This window comes from Mastigoproctus giganteus, chromosome 2 (assembly GCF_048544385.1).
Source record: "Mastigoproctus giganteus isolate SK-2022 chromosome 2, ASM4854438v1, whole genome shotgun sequence".
NCBI lineage: Eukaryota > Metazoa > Arthropoda > Arachnida > Uropygi > Thelyphonidae > Mastigoproctus > Mastigoproctus giganteus.
The window spans coordinates 254,373,970-254,397,087 of record NC_143576.1 but is presented as its reverse complement, the minus strand read 5'-3'; the positions used below and the strand labels follow the sequence as shown (position 1 = coordinate 254,397,087).

General features: G+C 36.7%; 1 protein-coding gene across 6 annotated transcripts in view; it reads right to left on the bottom strand.

Moving 5' to 3' along the window:
* HUWE1 (HECT, UBA and WWE domain containing E3 ubiquitin protein ligase 1) overlaps window positions 1-23,118 on the bottom strand; it is a 1,105,343-nt gene that overhangs the window by 117,829 nt on the left and 964,396 nt on the right. For all 6 annotated transcript variants that reach the window (XM_090389849.1, XM_090389845.1, XM_090389850.1 and 3 more), the window contains 4 exons: window positions 15,282-15,913; window positions 11,621-11,730; window positions 1,987-2,270; window positions 337-542 (listed from right to left, as the gene is read on the bottom strand). In XM_090389849.1, coding sequence (XP_090245975.1) covers window positions 337-542; window positions 1,987-2,270; window positions 11,621-11,730; window positions 15,282-15,913 — 1,232 coding nt within the window. The remainder of the gene's footprint in view (window positions 1-336; window positions 543-1,986; window positions 2,271-11,620; window positions 11,731-15,281; window positions 15,914-23,118) is intronic.

The following is a 23,118-nucleotide window of genomic DNA, read 5'->3' as shown; positions in this document are numbered from 1 at the left end:
GAGAAAATCGAGCGAAACTCCATTAGCATTTATTTAAGAATACTAGTAATTTAATAATTTAAGTAACAGAGAGAGAGAGAGAGAGAGAGAGAGAGAGAGAGAGAGAGAGAGAGAGAGAGAGAGATCCTAGTTATCCAGTGAATTCAGGTTTTCTTTACACACCTCTTGCTTCTTTCTAAAAAGATAATACATGCAAAAATAAAAAGTGAAGCCTTAAATTATGCAGTAGGGAAAAAAAAAGAAAATAAAGTATGATACTGAATTTGACTTCCCATGTATCAATTCATTTTATTGAAAGGAAGAAAAGAATCATACAGATGGGATTTCAGCACTTACTTGCAGGAGGGGGAGGTTGCTTTCCTCTATTTTGTGCAGCACGTGCAGCTTCACGCAGTTGAATAATAACTTTTAAAATGCGCAGAAAGAAAGCCTGACTGGATGTTTTACTAGTAAGAGCAGCCATTGATGGAAGTTGAAGCTCCCTACCTCCACCACCTTTTACTTTATTTGGGGCTGTAATAACAACTGTCGTATGGGTGAATCTAAATAAAAAAAAAAAAAAAAAAAAACAACAATAATAATAATAAAAAAAAAATGAACAAAAACATTTGCCAAATAATAAATTTAATAATTAATCAAGCTTTGCTAAGCAATTCAGAAAACATTTCATAATACATTTTGCTTTATTTAGAGATGTAATCACAACTATCCTATGTAGGAGTAAATTTAAAGTTCAGATATCTATCTGCAGTAAACCTAATTGGTCTTGAGTGCTGAAAAGAAATTGTCTCATGTCATGTGTTTCACTGCATTTTAAAATGAATGACTTTACTGGACAGAAAATTTGGATTCACCTTTATTTATAATCAGAAAAATGTACAGAAATCCATAGTGATGATATCAATTATGGGGAGGGGGGTGAAACAGTGAATGGAATTGAACTGATATTATCAAAACTATAGCTGAGTTCTATATTGTTTAATTCCACACAGCCAACCTCTGTGCACATGTTTGCATGCACATGCCCGTATCCACTCACCCCATGCATCAGCCACATTTCTAATTATACCTTTCTGTTTGATTATCAAAAATCAATCATTATTTTGATTACTGGCCATAATTATTTGAACATGTGCCCATCACTAGTTAAAAACAGCTTTCAGCAAAGATGCTATGTATTATTCAAAGACTTTTCAGCGATTTGCAAAGTTTAAAGAGGACAGCATTTCTGTCAAAAATCAATATAATTCAATTGCTCATGTTCATGATCAGATCAGGATTAAAAGATTTGAGAATGCAATTATGTTTCAGCTAAGTTTGTGTCTTGATCCTCATTGATAATCACAGAAAGCAGGGGGTTTGTGCAAGTCAGGAATTTTGTTGGCATGCTGCTTCCCACCTACACTTTGTTTCTTCCATCATTACTTGTAACAAATCATGGGTGTATAGCTATGACCTGGAAACAGAAGTCCAGTCCTCTCAATGGAAGATTATCTTTTTTCTGACAGTTTTCCACCGAGTCGAGGAAAAAAATAAAAATAAAATAAGCTTGACACAACCTCAAAGATCATGTTTTCATATTTTTTGATTGAAGGGGCATTATTCATAAAGAATTTGCCTTGCACGGTCAAACAGTGAACCTGAAATACTATAAAAGAGTTATATGGTGGCTGTGCAATGCTCTTTGGAGAAAACTACATGAAAAGTGGGCTTTTAGGAATTGAAAAACATCATGACAAATATCCATGCAGACCTTTACATTCAAGAATTTTTTGTGATGTACTTCACTGTGGTGCCCTCTTCCTATCCACAAAATTCTCTGGATTTAGCTACCTGCTGCCCCACAATCTACCTTCATTATGAAAATTAACATGCTTGACGAATGCTTAACTAATATCTTATTTCAATGATATAATGAAATGTGTAAAATTAAAAAAAAAAAGAAAAAAAATGGGATCTTCTCTTAAACACCACTTATTTACCTACCTGTCTTGAATCGTTCCTTTTAACAACTTGGCTGCTTCACTTTCACCCTCTCTTTCTTCGTTCTCCACAGCAGCCCTTTCTGCAGCAAGCCTTGCATTTAAGTTTTGTAATTCTACAATCAATGCTCGAATATGTTGACAAACCATTTGGCCTAACTGTTTACCACCATCCAGAAGGAGATGAAGAACTGTTTGACGTGTGCGTGAGCAACCTCGAGACAACCTTAACAACAATGAGGTTGCATCTTCCAAACCTTCCTCAGAACATGTTTTAGATGTTAATACCTGTATAAAGGAAAAAAATAATTATGCTGTTATGAGTTATTTAGACAGAAAAACATTTTAGAAATACAACTAAAGCTGTAGAGGGGACAACAATATAAGCTGAAACACCACTGAGGAACATTCCAGTCAGAAGGCAGTCAAACTCCACATCTTGTTTCACAACAAGCAAGTCAATCAGTTATCAATTAGGAGACAGGTTTTTTTGTGTGAATTATTTAATAATAATTGTTCAGTATTGATATTTTAAGATTAAAATAATATAGCAATGGTTGTGGGATTATATTTCAATGCAGGAAACAAAATAATCTAAAATTTTGTGAACCTCTCTACATTCAATTTCCTTCCCCAGAATGTGTTTGTTCAACTCTCCCCACCAGTAATAAGTTGACTACTAGTAAAGCATGACTGTCCCATATGACTTGCTCACATTAGAGACAACTTAAATTACTGATATAATTTTATGTTATAAAAATAGCATCACCAAAAGAGAAATCCACTATTTCTTGAAAACTAAGGATACCATCATGACAACTGTTGAGACTTAATGCTCTTTTATCAGATAACTATGCATATAAACAAGTGCATGCCAATTTGTGCAAATCTTTCAATTAACCAGATATAGATTATCTGTACCTTTAAACCTGCTTTGTAATGCAAACACGTCTATATTAAACAGTGTATATTACGGTTTCAAGGTACACACAACTTTATTACTTGTTTAATAGAAGTTTTTCTCCATTCTACTTGGTGTTTATTTGCTAGTACAGATGTCTGATAAGCCTCATCAGATGGCAGATCTGCAAATCTTAATCTCTGAACAGTTATCACAACAATACCGTGAAAAAATAGTAACATCATGATGATGATAATATTTGAATAAAATTTGTATATAGATCAACTTGTGGATAAGTGATAACTTTAATAAGATGGCCAAAAATCAGCCTGTCACTTGCAGGATCAGTATGAAGCCAGGACGGAAAGTGAATGAGGAGATGCATAAAAGCAATTCAAATAATTATCATCATCATCCACAGGAGGTGCTATTAGCACAGTGGTTATGACACCAGACCCCATATTTAATGCAATTTAGTTCAAATCCTGCAGTGGAGAGAGAGAGTCAAAAAAAAAAAATCACTACAGTCATTTCAACAGACCTAATTCCAGTCAAGTCAAAGTAATGACAGAGATGGACAGTGGCACCATCCGGTGTCAGTCTCAATAACTACCACCCACCACCAGATGCAAAACGCCAAAGTTAAACAAAGTTGAATGAATATCACAAGCAGAAATATTGAACATAATTGAGTGTGGTTGGAGATAAAGTCAATTGTGTTCAGGCCTTAGGCAGAGGGAATGGTTTGAAAGGTCAGAGACAGTCTCCCAAGGAAGACAATGGAGCTGTCCCCATATGGCTACCACCATAGGGAAAGGCAAGACCATTCAACTTGTAAAACTGCAAGTGCTTCCTGCAACAACTGCACTAGTAACCACCTAGGAAGGAAGAAAAAGCCAATGCATGAAGTAGAACATCAAAATAAATACGTTCATTATTCAAGCATACTTTGAAGTAACCAAGCTAGTGACCAATATGACAAATACAGGATGAAACTACACACCAAGTGGTAGGAATGGTTCCTGACTGTTCAGGACAGTGTACAGTATAGCAGAGCCAGACCATCAATCATAAGGAACCTGACAGCTCCTGCAATCTTAGAAAAAACTAATCAAGACTTGAGTAAAGCATGGGGGGGGGGATATACAGACTAAAAGGTTACCAGTGGCTGCAGATAGAGGCAAAAGTGATCCTTGCATTACTTCTAGTGGAATGAGTAGCAGCATGGAAAGCAAGGCAATGAAGATTTCCAGGACTGTAGGGAGTCACATGGGAACAAATAAATACATGGGCTGTGTTAGGGTAACTAAGAGTAGAAACAGGTACATGTATACTTGCATGTACACCAATGCTAGGAGTATAGTTAATAAATTTGATGAGATAGAAGTGCTAGTCAAGACATCAAAGGCAGATATTGTTGGGATATCAGAGACGTGGTGTCACACAGATATAATTGGAATTTGGGGAATACAATGTGTACAGAAAGGATAGACAGGACAGGAAGGAAGGAAGGAGGAGTTATGCTGTTAGTTAAGAAACACAAAATCTAAGAAAGTGCATCCAACTGATATTGGTGGACAATGGAATGTTGAGTTGCAGTTGTTAGAGGACAGCTTCAGGTGACATTTTTCTGATCTTTGTTTGAGCGAGAGGAACTCTGGGAGGGGGGGGGGTACAGTGTTTCTGAAGACACTTTAGCGAATATCTCCCCTAGAGTATTTGCAATTGCAGTTAGCTCTGCAATTGTACATCCATTATGTTCCAGGATCGACGAAGGGTGTGAGGCATATTTGCCCTTAATTTACCGAACTTTGTCCCAGGTGGCTTTGGGATTGGCAGCCTGTGTGAGGGAAGATGAAAATCGGATACAAGATTCCTTTTGGCCCTGATGTACCATGCTTTGGTACGTGCACGTTTGAAGGCTATTAAATTATCTGTGGTGGGGTAACAACGAAACATTCCCCATGCTTTGTTTTGAGCCTTCCTAGCTGCTGCATTCTCCATTCCACCATGGTTTTGGAAAACGTGGAAAGCAGGATGATGTTCTTGGAATTGCAACTGCTGCCTGGACCATACTTTCTGTAATGTGCTATAGTGACTCATTAATTGGCTCCTGGCTGACTGCAATGGTATTGAACATTGCCAGATGATGAAAGTCATTCCAGTCGGCGTGATCAGTCTTCCAACGTGGTATCCTCGACTGGTGACATTGTCTCCCATTAGAAATGGTGGACAACATGGGGAAGTGATCACTACCATAAAGGTTTTCTTCAACCTTCCACTCAAAGGCAGGAGGGAAGCAGAGCAGATGGAAAGATCAATAGCAGTAAATGTATGGGTAGCCACGTGGAAAAAGGTCCCACATTTAGAAGGGCCAGATCTTTGTTTCCAAGCAATCGCTCAATAATCCGACCTCTTCTATTGACGTCAGAACTACCCGACAGGGTATTATGTCCACTGAAATCCCCTCATAGAAAAGGGGGGGGGGTGGCGGCAATTTTTTAATGAGAACATAAAGGTCTGCCTGGGCGGTGATGTTTCCAGGTGGCAAATAAATGGAGCAAAGAGTTAAAAGGAACCCTACTGTAAGACGAACTGCTATAGCCTCTAGATTAGTGGTGAGAAGCATAGCTTGGAAGGGGGGGTGGTTGCCCACAAGGATAGCAACTGCTCTGTGGGAAAGTCCATCCCCCAGCTCTGCCTCTGCAAATAACTGAGCAGTTATATAAGTAAGGGTCCTTATTTGCCTTTAAATACATCTCCTGTAGCCAAAAGCAAGTTGGCTCATGCTAACTCAGGAGAGCCTTGATGTCATCTCTATTTCTACAGAATCCGCAGCAATTCCATTGTAGAAATTTAAATGTACCCATTATTTAGATTTATTGGGTCTGTCTGGTGATTTCCGAATGGCTGAGGGCATCGTTTTCTCAGTCCTGGGTTTATCTCTCTTTGTTCAAGGACAGATTCGTCCTGTACCTCCTTATCTTGTCTCTTTGATTGTATATGGCGGTTCCCCTTTCTTCGGAGTTTCTTTAGCAGTGTTTTGGAGGTGGTGGAGCACTAGAAGGTACGGACATAGGAGTGGCGGCTGACTGTGATTTTTGGGTGAGCTTTTGTGAGCTTAATAAATAGCACGCAATGGGGGTAAATGACTCCCTTGGTAGAATAGTCATATCAGTCTGAGTACCGATGGCACTTTTCCCAGAAGCTCTCGGGCCTCAGCTTGGCGCTATTTATTGGTTGGATGCATTTTCTGGCCTCCTGATAGATGTTTAGCTGTTTTTAGTTTTTGAATTTCCTTTTCATCTTTCCACCACTAGCATGCTTGAGAGTATGCAGGGTGTTTCTCCTTGGCAGTTAGTACAACTTGGCTTAGAAGCTAAATATTCCTTGCTCACGTGGTCTTTAGCACCACAGTGAGCACAGGCAGGGGGTGCCATGACAAGCTGTTTAAGAGTGATCATACTTTTGGCATTTAAAACACCTCAGTGGGTTTCCAATATAAATCCTCACCGGGCAGTTTAAATAGCCTGCCTTTATGGAACTTGGAGGGTGGGGTGTTGAACGTTACGATGAGATTCCCATCCTTCAGCATCGATATTCTTTTAACAGCCGTCACTCCTTAGTCTTTAAGTTCAGAGCAGATCTCTTCTTGAGAAATACGATGGTCCCACACTGATATAACACCGCGTGAAAAAGTCATAGGGGGCCTTGTTGGGGCCCCCCAGAAGAAACAGAATTTAAACTACTCATATGAGTAAGATAAAAATTTCCAATGCCCTTAGTACCTCACCCACAACGGAGATGCCCACTCGTGAACTAGTAGGTACTGTTAGTTCACGAATGGGATGCCAAGTTCACTTAGGAGCACCATACCCACGCTTCCATTAAGTCTTGATCCCATCCCAGGACTAAAGGGAGGGAGACTTATTGGAACGCAGTTGATCCAAGCAGTAAGAACCACCCGCAGATTGATCCCAGTTGGGCCGGTCCAAGACTACCCGTCTTGTCGAAGCAGGGGTCGAAGTGGTGTATCAAGGCTGGGCCTCTCAACCACCAGGATCCCACCTTTCTGAGTTTCCACGCATCGCAGCGCACAGCTGCACACTCCAGATTCCAATGATGTAACCCTGGAACCAAAGTATGGGCATTAAATCTCAGTGATGCTAATCTGGTAGACCAGCAGCATCACTGGGAGGTCCTCTCACCATGTACAGGTGCCTGTGTCAAGGGGGGGGGGGATATACATAGCAGGAACATATAACCATTCAATGGGCAAACTGAAACAGAGCTGCTCCACGAATATGCATCATTAATTCTGGGAGAATATACGTTCTTTAGAATACCAAGGCTGAAAAAAGAAAATTACGATTTTCATCACAGTTTTACTTATTTCTGAAATAACTGATATTCAAATGACTACAGATGAAGTACCCCACATTAAAAATATTTTCATTTAACACTGGTCTGATAGCTATTTCAGAACCACAGAAATAGCTTCTGGCTATCAAAAATGTGAGTATGGTTAGAAATCACTGGCTAAGAAAGTAAAGTATGGGGACAATGGGTGGAGGGGGGGGGAATCACAATACTGTGTACAGTACCACTATACAATAATTCCATAACTTTTTAAACAGCTGCTTTCAACAAGATGTAATTAATTATTTTAGTTGTGCATTTTTTGTACTCTCTTAATTTGATAGGTGAAATTTAAAAAAAAAAATAAATCGCAGGCTAAAGTCAGTGTTCTGATAAAAGGAAATAACATTTCTTAACATAATATTTACTTGATATTTTATTAAATTTATAAAAAAGAGATCAGATCACCGAGTTAAATTTTTATTCACAATACAGATTATAATGAACACTACTGTAATTGGCAAACTACAGTAACTTCTAATGCCTCTTTGAATAATTCAAATTTTAGAATGTAAATAATTCAATTACTAGAGCTTTCTGGTTAGCTAAGAGTTGGAAAAAAAACTTCTTTACTGTGTTAAGGTAAAATAATAATTTCAGTCACAAAAATTATTTACAAATATGTGTATACCAAAACCAAATATCACATATTAAATAATACTTAATGAATGGCAGATAAAATTTTAGAGATTCAGTTGCAACACATGTTGAAAAACTGTACCAAAAACAGGTTCCTAATTCACAGAATAATACTGAATTACTGCTGCCATCCACCAGCTAGACAGGAAGTTAACTTTTATGTAGTATCAGAGTTACAATTAGTATTCAAGAATGGTAGACAAAATAAAAATTGTGTTGGAGTCCCATAAATAAACATTATATATTACAAATGAGAAATACAGATTTCTTAAAATAATGAAATATTACAAACATGCATTGCACCCATTAATTTTCCACTATTTTTAAGAATAAATTTCTATATATATATATATGGTACAGTAGACTCGATTTTCTGGAATAGATGGTAAAATAAAAATCCTGGATAATCGATTTCCCAGTTAATCTAAAAATAAAGTCCCTGACATACATTCCATGAATTCTTACTATTATGAATCAACAGGGCTTACCTTTATTTTTGATATAGGAAGCTTCTTTTTTTCAAACTCTCCTTGTCCAACTCGCTAATAATTCATGGGGAAGGTGATATCAATTTTGCAAGACATTGTCATAAAGTTAGATTTTGGAGGTCTAAACTGGCTAATAATTAAGGATCAATTTTTTCCTTTTTGGTGCTGTGGCAGGAATTTTGAGTTAAATTTAAGGGTCTAATAATTGGATATGGGGTGGGGGTTATTCTCTACATTCCTTAAGTCGGACTAGAACTTTTCGGGGTGTCATGTTCACATGAAGAGAGCTACTCACAAGCTTTAATGAAACTAAAATTATAAATATTCAACACAACTACTACAAACTACTTATTGCAGAAACCTTAGAGATGAAACTACATGCAACTTCAATCGATATCCGTAGGCCATTCCTACTGTCCGACGATTGGTCACTTATACGCATGCGTGAAGAACAACCACTACAACATAAGACAAAAGTTTCGGATTAATTGTGAATAGCTCTCTTCCTGTGAACACGACACCCCGAAAAGTTCTAGTCCGACTTAAGGAATGTACAGAATAACCAAAATTTAAAATCCTGAGGAAGGATGGTTGAAGGATAGATGACTGGAAGTTTGTCTTCAGTTAGTAGGTAGTCGATCATTGAAACAGGCTTCCATTTGTGGAAGCGGATGGGTTGAATTTTCTTGGAGTAGAGATGGGTGATACATTTTATTTTTGGCTGATGCTATATAAGCTTGCTTTCTTGCATCATTTGCCATTATTGCTACTACTATAAATATCTGAAATGTAATGCAGTGGATTCCGGTTAATTGAGGAAGTCATTTATTTGGGGCAAATCTTAAAAAACAGGACCCAATTGAGAAAGCAGCCAGGGTTTATTTCATTTAATTGGGACGACATGCCGTTTAATCGGGGCAGGAGACCGCAGCACTGAAGATTACCCTACGATTGTCTCCGACTGTACCACGTGGTTCAATGGGATTTCTGGAGGTCACAACCATAAAACAATAAAAACAGTTAGCAGTCACCTGTTTTTTTTTTTAGGCTTTTCTGTTAGTGCAATCTATCAAACTGATAGTAGTTTGTTATTTTGTTTTTAGGAGCATTAGCAACTAAGGCCATATTGCTCCGGGCATATGCAATGGTCATTCCCTGATCTTTCTGCATCCTCTGTATTTGGTGGGCAAGGGCTCAAACCCTGGGCTAATCAAGAAGCGTGTGCTACGCACTGCTGCTCCTGCCCACCTGGCTATGGAGACGCCCGCCAAATGGATAGTAAACTCGATCTTACTGAATTTGCGATAATACCGACAGCTGGCATTTTTTGGGTTATTATGGCAAAATGTGTTTACACTTCCATGAAATCTTCAATCATATAAAAAAATTAATTTTCAGAATCATCTCTTCATTCGTATTTTTAAAGCTTTGTAACTTGTTACTCCATTCTCACTTGCGTGTATTGTATTACTTGCAATTTATGTGTGCCATGTTTTGTTATTGATTTCTTATCTTTTTACTGTCTTAAATTTTAACCCCCACCCACAAATGGCAACTAGTTAGTATGTACATCTTCCGATTTTCACGTATCATCTAATTTTTTTAATTTGTAAAGTAATAAACGGTAAATTTGTGCTTAATATAGCTTTAGTTTTATAGCCTGTGGATAATATTCCTCCTATTTTCACTAATTAGAATCGCTGTTCAATAGAATTAAAATTCAATTCACAAACGTGATCACAATGACTGGTGATTACTACACGTTGTAACGTTATGTGATTTTACAGTGAACCAATTGTAAAGCGGTGGGGAGTAGTAGTAGTGGCATGTGATGCAAGAAAGCAAGTGTATCAGCCAAAAAAAAAAAAAAAAAAAAAAAATCCACAACAATTCCCTCCAAACGTCCTTTGGAGGGAATTGTTGGAGGGAAGTGGCAACTGAAGTTTAACCTTGACAAATGCAAAGTACTACATATGGGTAGAAGTAACCCCAGAGAAACGTACCAACTGTGTGGTACTACACTTAAGGTGGTAGAAAATGAAAAAGACCTGGGAGTAATTGTGCAGTCAGATATGAAGTTTTCTGAGCAATGCAGACAGGCTGCCAGGGCAGGTCATGGAGTTATGTCAATGAAATATAGGAATTTTGCTAGCAGGGAAAAGGAGGTGATTATCCCTCTGTATAAGGCAATGGTCAGGCCACGCCTTGAGTACTACGTACAAGTATGGAGGCCCCATTTTAGAGAGGTTGTAGATTTACTTGAGCGTGTACAGAGAAGGGCAACAAGATCGGAGAGGGGAATGAAGGGATCCTCTTACCAAGAGAGGCTTAAGTTCTGCAAATTGCAGAGGCTGGAGACTAGGCACCTGCGCGGTGATCTGATTGAGGTCTATAAGGCCTTGAATGGGTTGAGCACGCTGAATTCTGATGGGATCCTTCCACTTGTTCAGATTACGAACCTAAGGGGGCATAAATTCAAATTACGAAAGGACAGATGTAGAACAGATGTGTGGAAATTTGCCTTTAGCCAGCGTGTGGTTAATTACTGGAACAAACTTCCATCTGTTATTGTGGAAGTTGATAGGTTGAATAAATTTAAAGAGGAACTGGACAGGCATTTGGAGGGAATGGTTTGTTTTTTTTTTTGTTTTGGCTGATGCTGCATAAGCTCATACACTTGCTTTCTTGCATCAAATGCCACTGCTACTACTACTACGAGCCTCATTAGTTCGTTTGACAACCATTTAGGCCTAAACCTTGAACAATATTTCTTAATAGGTATGAACTTTTAGTAGCTTCCATGATTAATTCCTTGAATGCTTCCCAATTAGAATTTGCTGTTAACATCATCAGTTGATCTCACTGTACAGAATTTAAAAACTGTCTGAGACTTTAGTCACATTTATGGAAGCAAAAACCCTTTCCTTTACCCCTGATGGTAATTATATCTAAGTATATCCCACATCAGTAGATTACGATCACTGCCATGTAGTGGTTCCTTTATCTGCCAATTCTTAATACATAATTGGGGCAGCTGCTTAACTGGGCCAAAATGCACTAGTACTGATGTGTCCCAAATAACTGCAATTGACTGTACTTTAAAACAGATTAATGAAATACAGTAAAATTATCAAATGACTAATAAGAATCATATTCAAAATAAAATAACATTTCTATTTATAAAAGCATACCTCAACTGCTAACTTTAAATGTTGCTTTACAATTAAATTCTCCTTTTCCTCTTCCTCTTCCGACCTCTGAGCTGGTGTTACTGTGGTTAGAGAGGATTTATCTTCTGCAACTATGAACAGAATGTGATGTGAAAATGTTTTAATATTATAGTTACCAATAAAAATTTTGATGTAAATACTGTTCTTTAAATAAGTATTGAGCCAACAACTTTAAAAAGATTAAGACTTATTGTTTTCATTTAGATTATTGTAGATTCAAAAAGACAAAAGTAAAACCAAACTATTTTAGCTACAGTGTGGGCCAGGTTTATACAGGAACTCCCTGACTCACACAATACTCAACTTATGCAAATTCGACTTTACGTAAGTTTTTTGCTGGCCGGTGCATCTCCCACCATTCCTAACACACTGCAAACAATGCCTCCTGTGGTCTTCTGTCAAAAGGATGTCAGAAAGATTTTGACAAATCTTGATGCTAAGAAAGCTGCAGGTCCTGATGGTATTTCTCCACTTGTTCTCAAAACCTGTCCTCCTGAACTTACTCCTGTTCTTTGACTGTTTGGAATAAGAAAGTGACTGTTTTCACTTTCTTATTCCAAAGGTATTTTTCCTTCTGCTTGGAAATTTGCTTATATCCATCCATTTCCTAAAAAGGGTGACAAATCCCTCCCATCCAATTATCGTCCCATTGCAACTACTTCTACTCTTTCTAAAGTAATGGAGAAATCAATTAACAGCCAAATCAAACTACCTAGAAACCTTCCATCTGATCAACGATCGCCAGTATGGATTCTGTCGGTGTTGATCTATTGGTGATATTTTCGCTTATGTTATCCATTTGGGGACAAATTCAATGGAAAAGTTCGGTGAAACACAAGCAGTTGCTCTTGACATTTCAAAGGTTTTCAATCGTGTTTGGCATAAAGGACTTCAAAGCAAGCTTCCATCTTATGGTTTGCCAACTGTTTTTTGTAATTGGTTATCCAGTTTTCTCTCTGATCGCTCACTGATAGTGATGGTAGATGCTCTCTGTTTTCTAACTTCCTCACTAATGCTGGTGTCCCCCAAGGTTCAAATCTGATGATCGCACATTGCATTCCACTTTTCATTTTTAGAAACCTTGCCCTGCTCGATCAGCTTCAACTTCTCAAATATCCGCCACCAATTCCCAGGTAATTCTCCAGTGGGGCAAAGACAACTTAGTTGATTTCAATCCTTATAAAACTCAGTCTTGTCTTATATCTCCCAAAAAGGATTCTTCTGCTCCTATGCTTATCTTTGGTGACACTCCGATTTCTAGGGAAATGATATATCTCTTTTTGGGGATTACCCTTACTTCTAATCTCTCTCTCTGTCTTGGCACAAGCACATTAGAAATATTGCTTCCTCTGCATCTAAAAATCTTGGTTTTCTCTTTCACTCTCGCCTTTCTTTTCTTCTAAACAGCTGTTCACACTCTGTACAAATCGCAAATCTGCCCTACTAAGGAATATTGTTCTCACATCTGGGGCGGTGTCCCAAAAACCTCTCTAAGGCTTCTAGATTCCATTCAGAAGAGGGCAGTTAGGTTAATTAATAACTCCTCTCTAACAGTCTGTCCACTTGCCATCTCATAGACGTACTGTTTATGCTGCATGCTTTTTTACAGATACTTCCACGGGCACTGTTCTTCTGAATTGGCTTCTATAATTCCCACTTTCTCATTCAAAACAGTCCGAACACATGCCGCCACCAGCCAACATCCATTTACTGTCCAACTTAAAACTCACAGAATGAACTTTCCATGATACGTATTTCCTGAAAATTACAGAATACAGAAGTTCAAGTCTAATGTCAATAAATATCTTATTTTGGTTTCTCAATCTCCATCCCAAGCACAGTACTAAGAGCTATAGGTTGTAATACCTTGTGTTTTTGGTTTTCCTTAAAAAAAAAAAAATCTCCAAATTAATTTAAATTTATTAAATTGATTGCTGTTCCAGCAATCAACTACCAGCTGGCTAAAGGGAAACTTCCACACACATTCTACAACTGTCTTTCCTCAATTTGAATCTATGCCACTTCAGGTTATTAATCTGAGCAAGCGAAAGTAACCCATCAGAATTGAACCTGCTCAAACCATTCAAGGCCTTATACACCTCGATCAGATCACCTCGCAGGTGCCCAGTCTCGATCCTGCAACCTGTAGAATTTAAGCCTTCCTTTGTTCCTCTCAATCTTCTTGCTCTTCTCAGTGCTCTTTCTAGCAATTCAACATCCTTCCTAAAATGAGGCCTCCAGACCTGTATACAGTACTCAAGGTGTGGCCTCACCATTGCCTTATACAAAGGGATAATCACCGACCAAACTCCATGACCTGCTCTGGCAGCCTATCTGCACTGCTCAGAGAACTTCATATCTGACTGCACATTTACCCACAGGTTTTTTTCATTCTCCACCTCCCTGAATGTAGTACCACACAGTCAGTACATTTCTCTTGAGTTACTGCTAACCATATGGAGCCTGATATACCTTCATCGATATCATTGATAAATACACAAAACAACAATGGACGCAGCACAGAATCCTGGGGGACTCTGTGATTAACATTAGTCCACATAGGGCAGTGTCCATTTATTACTACTCTTTCACTCAACCATCCCTTTATCCATTGCAGTAACTTTCCCTTAATGCCAAAACGCTCCAATTTGTTGTAAACAAGTTTTTGCCACACCATAGGAATAATTTTATTTTTCCTAGTTTGTGGTGCAGTTAATACAGAACACATGTGAAGCCCCACTTTTGTCTTGATCACAAATATTGCAGATGTTCATTGTAAACTGTCCAGACAGGTAGCCGAAATTCATTTGCAATTTAGACACTTCCTTTGAAACACAATATGCAACACAGATACTCAGGTAAACTGTACATGTACTCACTGATTTTCCACTGAGAGAGACAGACAGACAGACAGACAGACAGACAGACAGGCAGACAGACAAGTTTTAACATGTTAACCTTCCCCAACAATATTTGCCATTTATGTGCACATGCAAACATTTTTATTTGAAGGGTGATGTCATATCTATTCACCTAATGTAGTAAGATATATGAATTAAGGATAAACACAAACTCTGACATATGTAGAAATTCAGATATGTGAAATTTTAAAAAATTACTTTTGAAATCTATACATAAAAACTGACTGCAAACAGCTGATATATTAGTGGAGGTAAAAATCATATTGGCCAGTGTAAATGAGACTACAAAATTCCTTTTATACAACAATTAAACATAAAACAAAGAATATGTAATTTATGTACCCCACAACCATCGACCAAAGATCAAGAAATGTACTTTTTTTTTTGTTATGTTGAAACAAAAAGTAACATGAAGTGGAAGGCATCAATACTTGCAGCCAAAGTTCAGCTGGACCTGACAGGTGTTTCACACATGAAATTCAAAGTAAACAATAATTGTCAACTTCCAAACTTTCTCAAATAAATCTTTGTCAATATTATATAGGTATGTACTGAAAATTTTACTCAATTAACCTGGAACCAAATATTAATGTGCAACAGTAATTGTGAAGAGAGACCTATCAGCTCCTGCACAACTAGCACTGGGTTAAAGAAACATATCTTTCAGGAATAAATTATTCTCACAGTTGTATTATACTTACCAAGAGATGGTGATTCTGTTTCTTCTTGAGACTCTTCTCTGCCACACGGAGGAGCTTCAGTTGCTCTTGCAAGTAAACCAACTTCTTGTGAAACAGCAGAGGTGGCAGCATTAATAAACTGGTTTGCATTTTGTGAAACTTCTTGATCTGGGAGTGCTAATGAGATTAGTGCTAAAAGCCTTAACAAACGATCAGTTAATAAGGAACTACGTTTAACAACTGGATGTGATAACAAGCTAATCAGTTGAGCTAATGGAGAAGCTTCAAATCCTAAAATTTTTACTTCCTCTTCTGATGATGGGCAACTAGTATTAAGAGAGTTTGCTGAGGTAGCACTGTGAGTCCTTACAACACTTTTACCTTTACGACTAGTGCTAAGTGAGTCTAATTTCACCAGCACTTCCCAAAAATCTGTATCTTGTGACACTGGACCACTAGTAATATCTGTTCTAGATAATGGAGTTGATTGTCTTGAATCACTTTTGACTGGAGTTGATTGTCCAGTTTTTGACTGCTGTAGCCTCACGTCCAACACTGCAGAAGAGTCTCTGGATTTATCATCCTTTGATTTTTCAGGAAGGAAGTGCAAAGGAAAGGTCTTGGCAAGAGATATTAAGGTATCTAGAACATGCCTGATTAAAAAAAAAATAATTAAAAATTAATCTTCTATGGCATAAAATATATGTTAATGAGATTTATACAGCAAAACACAACACTCCTTAGCAGGCAAAGAGAGGATAGTTCGTAATTTATAAATTTTTGCATTTATGATTGTAACAGGAAGGTTTATACCAGATAACAGTTTAATTATAAAGGGTGTTTATAAATGGTGGGAACACTTTTTTATAATTTATTGCACATGGAGTAAGAGTGATACCATTTACTTATTTATACCATGTGAAAGAGAAAATATGAAAGTTTCCCAGTTGTTACTGCCGAGGCATGTAGTTCCATCATTCACCGCCAGTTGGCATTACCTGTTGTACCTCTACCACATGCACAGACTTGTTGAAAGAAAGCGACTTCCGGTCGAGAGAAGGCATTTTGTGTGCTATTGTTTGATAAGAACAAGTGTGCAACAGATATTCAAAGGAAATTTCGAAGTGTGTACGGTAAAGAGAAGTGGCTAGCCTAGTGTTACTGTTCATAATGTGGAATGAGTGAGAGACATTCACAAGGAAACCCAATAAAGCAGTGCGGACAGCATCACGTGAGACGCAAATGCCAGCTCCGACAGTATGGAAGGTTCTTTGTAAAAAACTTTCTATGAAGCCGTATAAATTGCAGTTGGTGCATATGTTAAAGGAAGACTAGAAAGAGAAGTGCTTCCAGTTTTGTTGTGAATTGCATGGACTGACAGAAGAACATGACTTCTTTAACTGAGTGGTGTTTAGCGATGAGGCCACATTTCACATCAATGAGAAAGTCAACCGACACAATTGTCGAATCTGGGGCACCCAGAAACCCGAAGAGATAATTGAATATGAGTATGATTTGCCGAATGTGAATGTTTTCAGAATTTTTTTTTTTTTTTTTTTTTTACGAAAACCCCAAACGAGAGGTATTAGAACCTCTAGTACCTCAGTACCGTGTTTAGGTTTGAGGTTGAGAAGACGAAAGAAGATATTTTTTGACATCAGACAAAATTTTGTACTGTTCCAGGAAACGGCAGTTGAATGAATAAAACAGGAAGATGAAAAGTTGGTTCTGTGAGTTTGAAGTTAGACAGTAAATGGATGTTGGCTGGTGGTGGTACATGTTTTCGGACTGAAAGAGAGAGCGGGAATTATAGAAGCCAATTCAGATGAACAGTGCCCATGGAAGTATCTGTAGAAAATGCATTCAGCAGAAACAGTGTTTCTATGAGACAGCGGGTGGAGAGAGACTGTTAGAGATGAGTCATTAATTAACCTAACTGCCCCCTTCTGAATGGAATCTAGAAGCCTAAGAGAGGTCTTGGGAGCACCGCCTCCGATGTGGGAACAAGATTCCATGGTAGGGTGGATTTGCGATTTGTACAGAGTGAACAGCTGTCTAGAAGAAAAGTAATGCCAAGAGAGATTAGAAGTCAGGGTAATACCCAAAAGAGATATATCATCTTGCCTAGAAATCTGAGTGTCACCAAAGATAAGCATAGGAGCAGAAGAATCCTTTTTGTAAGATATAAGACAAGACTGAGTTTTAGAAGGATTGAAATCAACTAAGTTGTCTTTGTCCCACTGGAGAATTACCTGGAGATCGGCATTTAAGAATTGGTAGCAGATATTCGAGAAGTTGAAGCAGGGCAACATTTCTCGAACTGGAAAGTGGAATGCAATGCTATCATCGGCAAAACTATGGATAGGATTTCCATTCAATGGAAGATCATTAATATACAAGACGAAAAGAGTGGGGGGAAAGATCTGAACCTTGAGAGGACACCAGCATTAGTAGAGAAGTTAGAAGTCAGATAGCCATCTACCATCACCCTCAGTGAGCGATCAGAGAGAAAACTGGATAACCAATTATAAAAAACAGTTAGCAAACTATATGATGGAAGCTTGTTTAGAAGACCTTTATGCCAAACATGATCGAAAGCCTTTGAGATATCAAGAGCAACTTCTTGTGTTTCACCAAATTTTTCCACTGAATTTGTCCATAGAAGGTAATACTATGGACAAATTCATAACTGGTAATATTATAGCTTATGTTCTTCAAACATAAGCCATAATATTACCAGTGGATCAACACTAATGGAATCCATACTGGCAATTAATTGATTGGGAGGGATTTGTCACCCTTTTTAGGAACTGGCTAGATATCAGCAAATTTCCTTGTCATGCCAAAAATGGAGATCACCTTTCTTCTTTGCCAAGGGCACTGTGTAACTGGGCAATCCTACCTCAATATGCTGCAGCAATGGTTGATGCCTCAAGTTCAGAAAGATAGCGATGACTTTATTTACCAGCAAGACGGGGCCTCTCTCCACTTCCATAATGATGTTTGGGCCTACCTTAACACTGAGACAAGCGCTGGAGAAAGAGACGAATTTTTCTTGAAATGGCCGCTGAGATCACCAGACTTAACCCCGTGTGATTTCTACATAACGGATCGTGTTTATGTACCACCTTTGCCACGTGACGCCCAGGAACTAAAGCAGAGAATTGAAGAAGTTACCATCACAGTCACACAGGATTTGCTGGACAGGGTATGTCAAGAGTTCGATTACCGTGTCACATGTGGTTCCCACATTGAATCATTGTGAAGCGATGTGATGTAAAAAAAACTGCCATTTTCTCTTTCACTAGGTATGTATATGACACCGATATCTGTCCTAGTCTTTGTGCAATAAATCACTGAAAGTGTTCCCATCATTTATAAACACCCTGTACATAAAAAGTAATTTTGCTCTTGATGCCAAGACATCATTCTGACAAATGGAGAATAAAGAAAGGTAGCTATAGACATTTTATCTGGACATTTTTATTCATTTCTATTACACTGATAAAATTCTTTTAACTTGATTTGAAAAAAAAAATAAATAAATAAATAATAAAAAAAAAATAATAATAATAAATAAATAAATAAAAACCCATCTTATTTGTAAGAGTTGTAACATGAGCAAGATACATCAGCTTGAAATGCTTCATCTTATACTGTGAAGCTCCTCACCATGACTTGCCTCATAATGTACATTATAATTAACATTACATAATACACAGTACATATTATGTAAAATTACCATATTTACCTAAATACCACATAACGAATGCTACTTGTTTATAAATAACTTACTGTACTCCAATTTTTAAAAGAAACAGAAAGAAGGATAGTTTGCGTAACAACTCCTACCAAAAGATGCGATACAAAACATTACTGTAAAGCCGCTCTTTTTGCTATTAGTTCTAACGATCACAATATATTCACTTTTTTTTTCCTACTATCATTTAACAGCATTTTGGTGACAACTCCTTGCCCCTACCAACCACTGAATTTAATAACATTAATTTTCTCTTTCCTCCAATCCTTATACAACTCTCTTTTTTTCATACTTTTATTTAACTCATTTGATTCATTTTCAGACAGATTTCTGGATCCATATTTACAAGCAGTAACAAAACACATTATGAATGCTGTATTGAAATACAAAAATGGAAGCTTGGGATATGTGATTGTCGTTGGTATAGAGCTTAATAACACAAGGGCTACTGAGGCCAAATTGTCTGTTCCTGTACGGGTCAATATGTTTCAGGAACATCAAAAGTTCTTCTACGTTTGCTTCATTTCCTATGAAGTGTGATAAATCATGAGATGTTCAACGTGGAGAGAGATTTCAAAGTGTTAGAGTGGATGGTTGAATGTAAGGGACAATCAACCAGAAAAATAACTGGCCATAAATTGCATCTGACAAGAGGGATATGTGGTGGCAAACCTACTGTCACTGTATAGTTTGATGGTGTTTATTCCGAAATATAAATCTCCATAAAAGACAAGCAAAGTTTTTTGTAATTGGACAAATTAAGTATATTTAAATTCAATTTAAATTTCACTGAAAATTTAATTTTTTCTTCAAAAGCTCTTATTTATTTATATATAATATAAACTTTAAAACGGTCAAAGAATTCAGTAATTTTCCATTAATTTATATGATGCATTAATTAAAATTAGAAAAGTAATTAGCTAAATTACTATACAGGTAATCTTATTACATAAGGAACACTCTTAGAAGGTACAAATATAAATTAATACTTTCAACCTTTCATTGGAATAATTGCCACGTCGTGAATATGTTCTCGTGAGATAGCTTCATAAATTGCATATTAATTTTTCTCATCTGTCAGTGTTCATCTAGTCGATGATATGACAGCATCAATAAGCCTTGAAAGCTAAAGTTACTATTTTGTTCTCTAGATATAATAGTTAAGTTTGAAGACAAAAACACAATGTGAAGATTACTAACTAGACTGTTGTTGGACAATCCAGAGGCAAAATACAGTATTGCACAACATCAGTAAGCTTCAAGAGAGTGTTCAGAAACAAGCATGTTACATACCTGCAAGTGGATTGAGATAATTTCTAGCAATTTAAACAGTAAAATTTTTTTATTTTATTGATATTCATAATTAAATAGAATTTTGAAAAATATATTTTCTTCTCAAGCTGAAATGCTGTTTAGTTATTTTTCAAAGAAGACCCCATAACTCTATTGGAACAAAATACTATGACATTAAACAAATTCTTTTCTTAGGCATACTAATGAGTCCCAGAAAAATCCTACACTGAATCCCCCCTTCCCCCAACACAACAGACTAAATGGATTAGAAAAAATACAAAGAAAGAATAAATCAGACAGATTTATTCTTTTCTTTATAAGACTGTAATAGAGCTGGAAAAGTCTTACATAGTTATAGCACATTTCTCCCATCTATGGATCAGTTGTTTAAGGCCTTGATCATAGAAATCTGCACTTTTTGCCTGAAACCACGATTCTACTTAAGTGATGACTTCCCAAGATGAATCAAAGCAGCATCCACGAAATGTCTTTAGTCTCCAGATCATACTGGCACACCCAGCATTCATCAACTGTCACCAACCAATCAAAAAAGTTCTCAACATCCACATTACACAAATTTAACAGTTGGTGAGAACACTGCATTTGATATTGCTTCTGCAAAGGCGGAAGCAATCTTGGAACCCATCACAGATGGTCATGTAAAATGCTGTGGGCAGTCCCATAACTAATTCCCACTGCACTTGCGATGAAATGAATTGTCACACGTCTGTCACTCAGTACCAGCTGCTCAACCTTTGCAACCGTCTCACTGTCTGTGAATGTTGATGGCCTTCCTTCTCTTGGCTCGTCAAAGACACTTGCACAACCACACTGGAACTCCCATTTACACTTTTTTTGCAGTGTCACAGGATTGACAATTCTCCCCATACAGAGTTTTCATTTCTTGGTCAATTTCCTGAGCTTTCTTGCCCTGCAAATGCAAGAACTTGATCACTGCTCGATACTCCACTTTGTCAACCATAGCGTCCTTCCTCAGATTCTGGACTCTACCTGTGGTGTTCGAACACCTACGAGAATGAAATTAATTTCACATGTTAGCTATTGAATACGTAGACAACTTATATTAAAAACGGCATCTTCCTACTGATGTTTTATCTAGGTCAGGGTAAAAACTTTTTGATATCCTCTAGTATATACAAGCTTGCTTTCTTGTATTATATGCCTCTGCTAATGCTTATCTTTATCAATTTTGCAGGTTAATCAAATATTAAAAAATGCTTGCTTTATTTAACTTTACCTGTGCATGTTTAAAAACATTGTTGTGCTGAAATATTTGCTTCCATGTTTCATGTCAGCAATACTCTGACATGCATACTACTGCTAGCTGTGTTAGAGTTTTAGAGAGAGGGTTTCTGGAATAAAAAAAAATCAATGTAATTTTATTTTTAATGAATAGGAAAAATCGTGTGGAATTATTTCAGTATATTTGTATACCTGTAATTGATATTCATGTATACAGGAAAAAAGAAATTGCTCAGTTTAGACATGGATAATTTACAGACTTGTCATAATAAACTTGAAGATAGTCTTCAGTCATTCATGGAAGAATACATAAAAAAAAAAAAAAAGGGGGGGGGGGGGGCAGGAAATTGCTTAGTTTGACCAAGTCTGGTTTCCCCTGATACATGCACAAGTAAAGAATCTCAAATGTCCTGTGGAAAGATTCATTTTTATTAACTGTGTATAGTGTCCTTTTTCTTAATGGACAAAGATGACTACCTCTAAAAATAGAGCAGATTTTATGTGATACTACATGATATAGCAAAGAAAAAACACATAAAAAAGTGTATAAATGTATACATTCTAAAATAAACCTTTTATCCCATTTTAATCCTAAAGCTAAACACATTTACATTTAAATAAAACATTTAAGGAAAACATTATGATCTTTAAAGAATCACAATTCTTAATGCACAAAGATGACCACCTCTAAAAAATAGAGCAGATTTTATGTGATACTACATGATATAGCATAGAAACAAACATAAAAAAGCATATAAATATATATATATTCTAAAAGATAAACATAACTAAAGAGAGGCATTAAGAGTATTTTTTTGTTAGAACTCTTTTAGAGGCCACAGTTCTATGCAGTTAAATCCAATCGGCATTTTTATATTGTAAAAATATTAAAATCCTCTCTCCTGATAATTCTTCCATAAGTGTCTGGAGACTACCTCCCAGTTGAGAAGACAATTTTTCAGAATTAATTATCTCTGGTCCATTTCATGTGTATTACAATTTCATTTACAAATACATGATGAATAATTCTCAAGCTTGGAAGATATTCACATCTAAATGGACCAATTTCTTTGTTTTTTCTTGCATATTTTAATCAGTTGTAGATACAGAAATATACTGAAATAATTTTGTGCATTTTACTCTTTCATTAACAATGAAAGGGATGATATTAATTTTTATTCCAGAAACGATCTCTAAACACAAACATTAGCAGTAGTGCATATGTCAGTGTTATACAAGTGAAACAGGGAAGAAATTGTTTCAGTGCAATAATGTATAAAAATTCAGAGTTAGTTTTTTTAATATTTGATATTTTTAAATATCAAATATCAAGCATTTTTAATATTTGATTTAAAATCAAAATTGATAAAGAAAAGACACAAACAATATATTTCAAATACTAATGAAGCTAACAAATGCACTTAATATGGATTTTAAATATATATTTAATTTAATTTAATATATTCAATATTAAATATATATTTAGGGAAGGGGATGATAGAAGTTAATCAAACTCTAACAAGGAGCTAAATGACTTTGTGA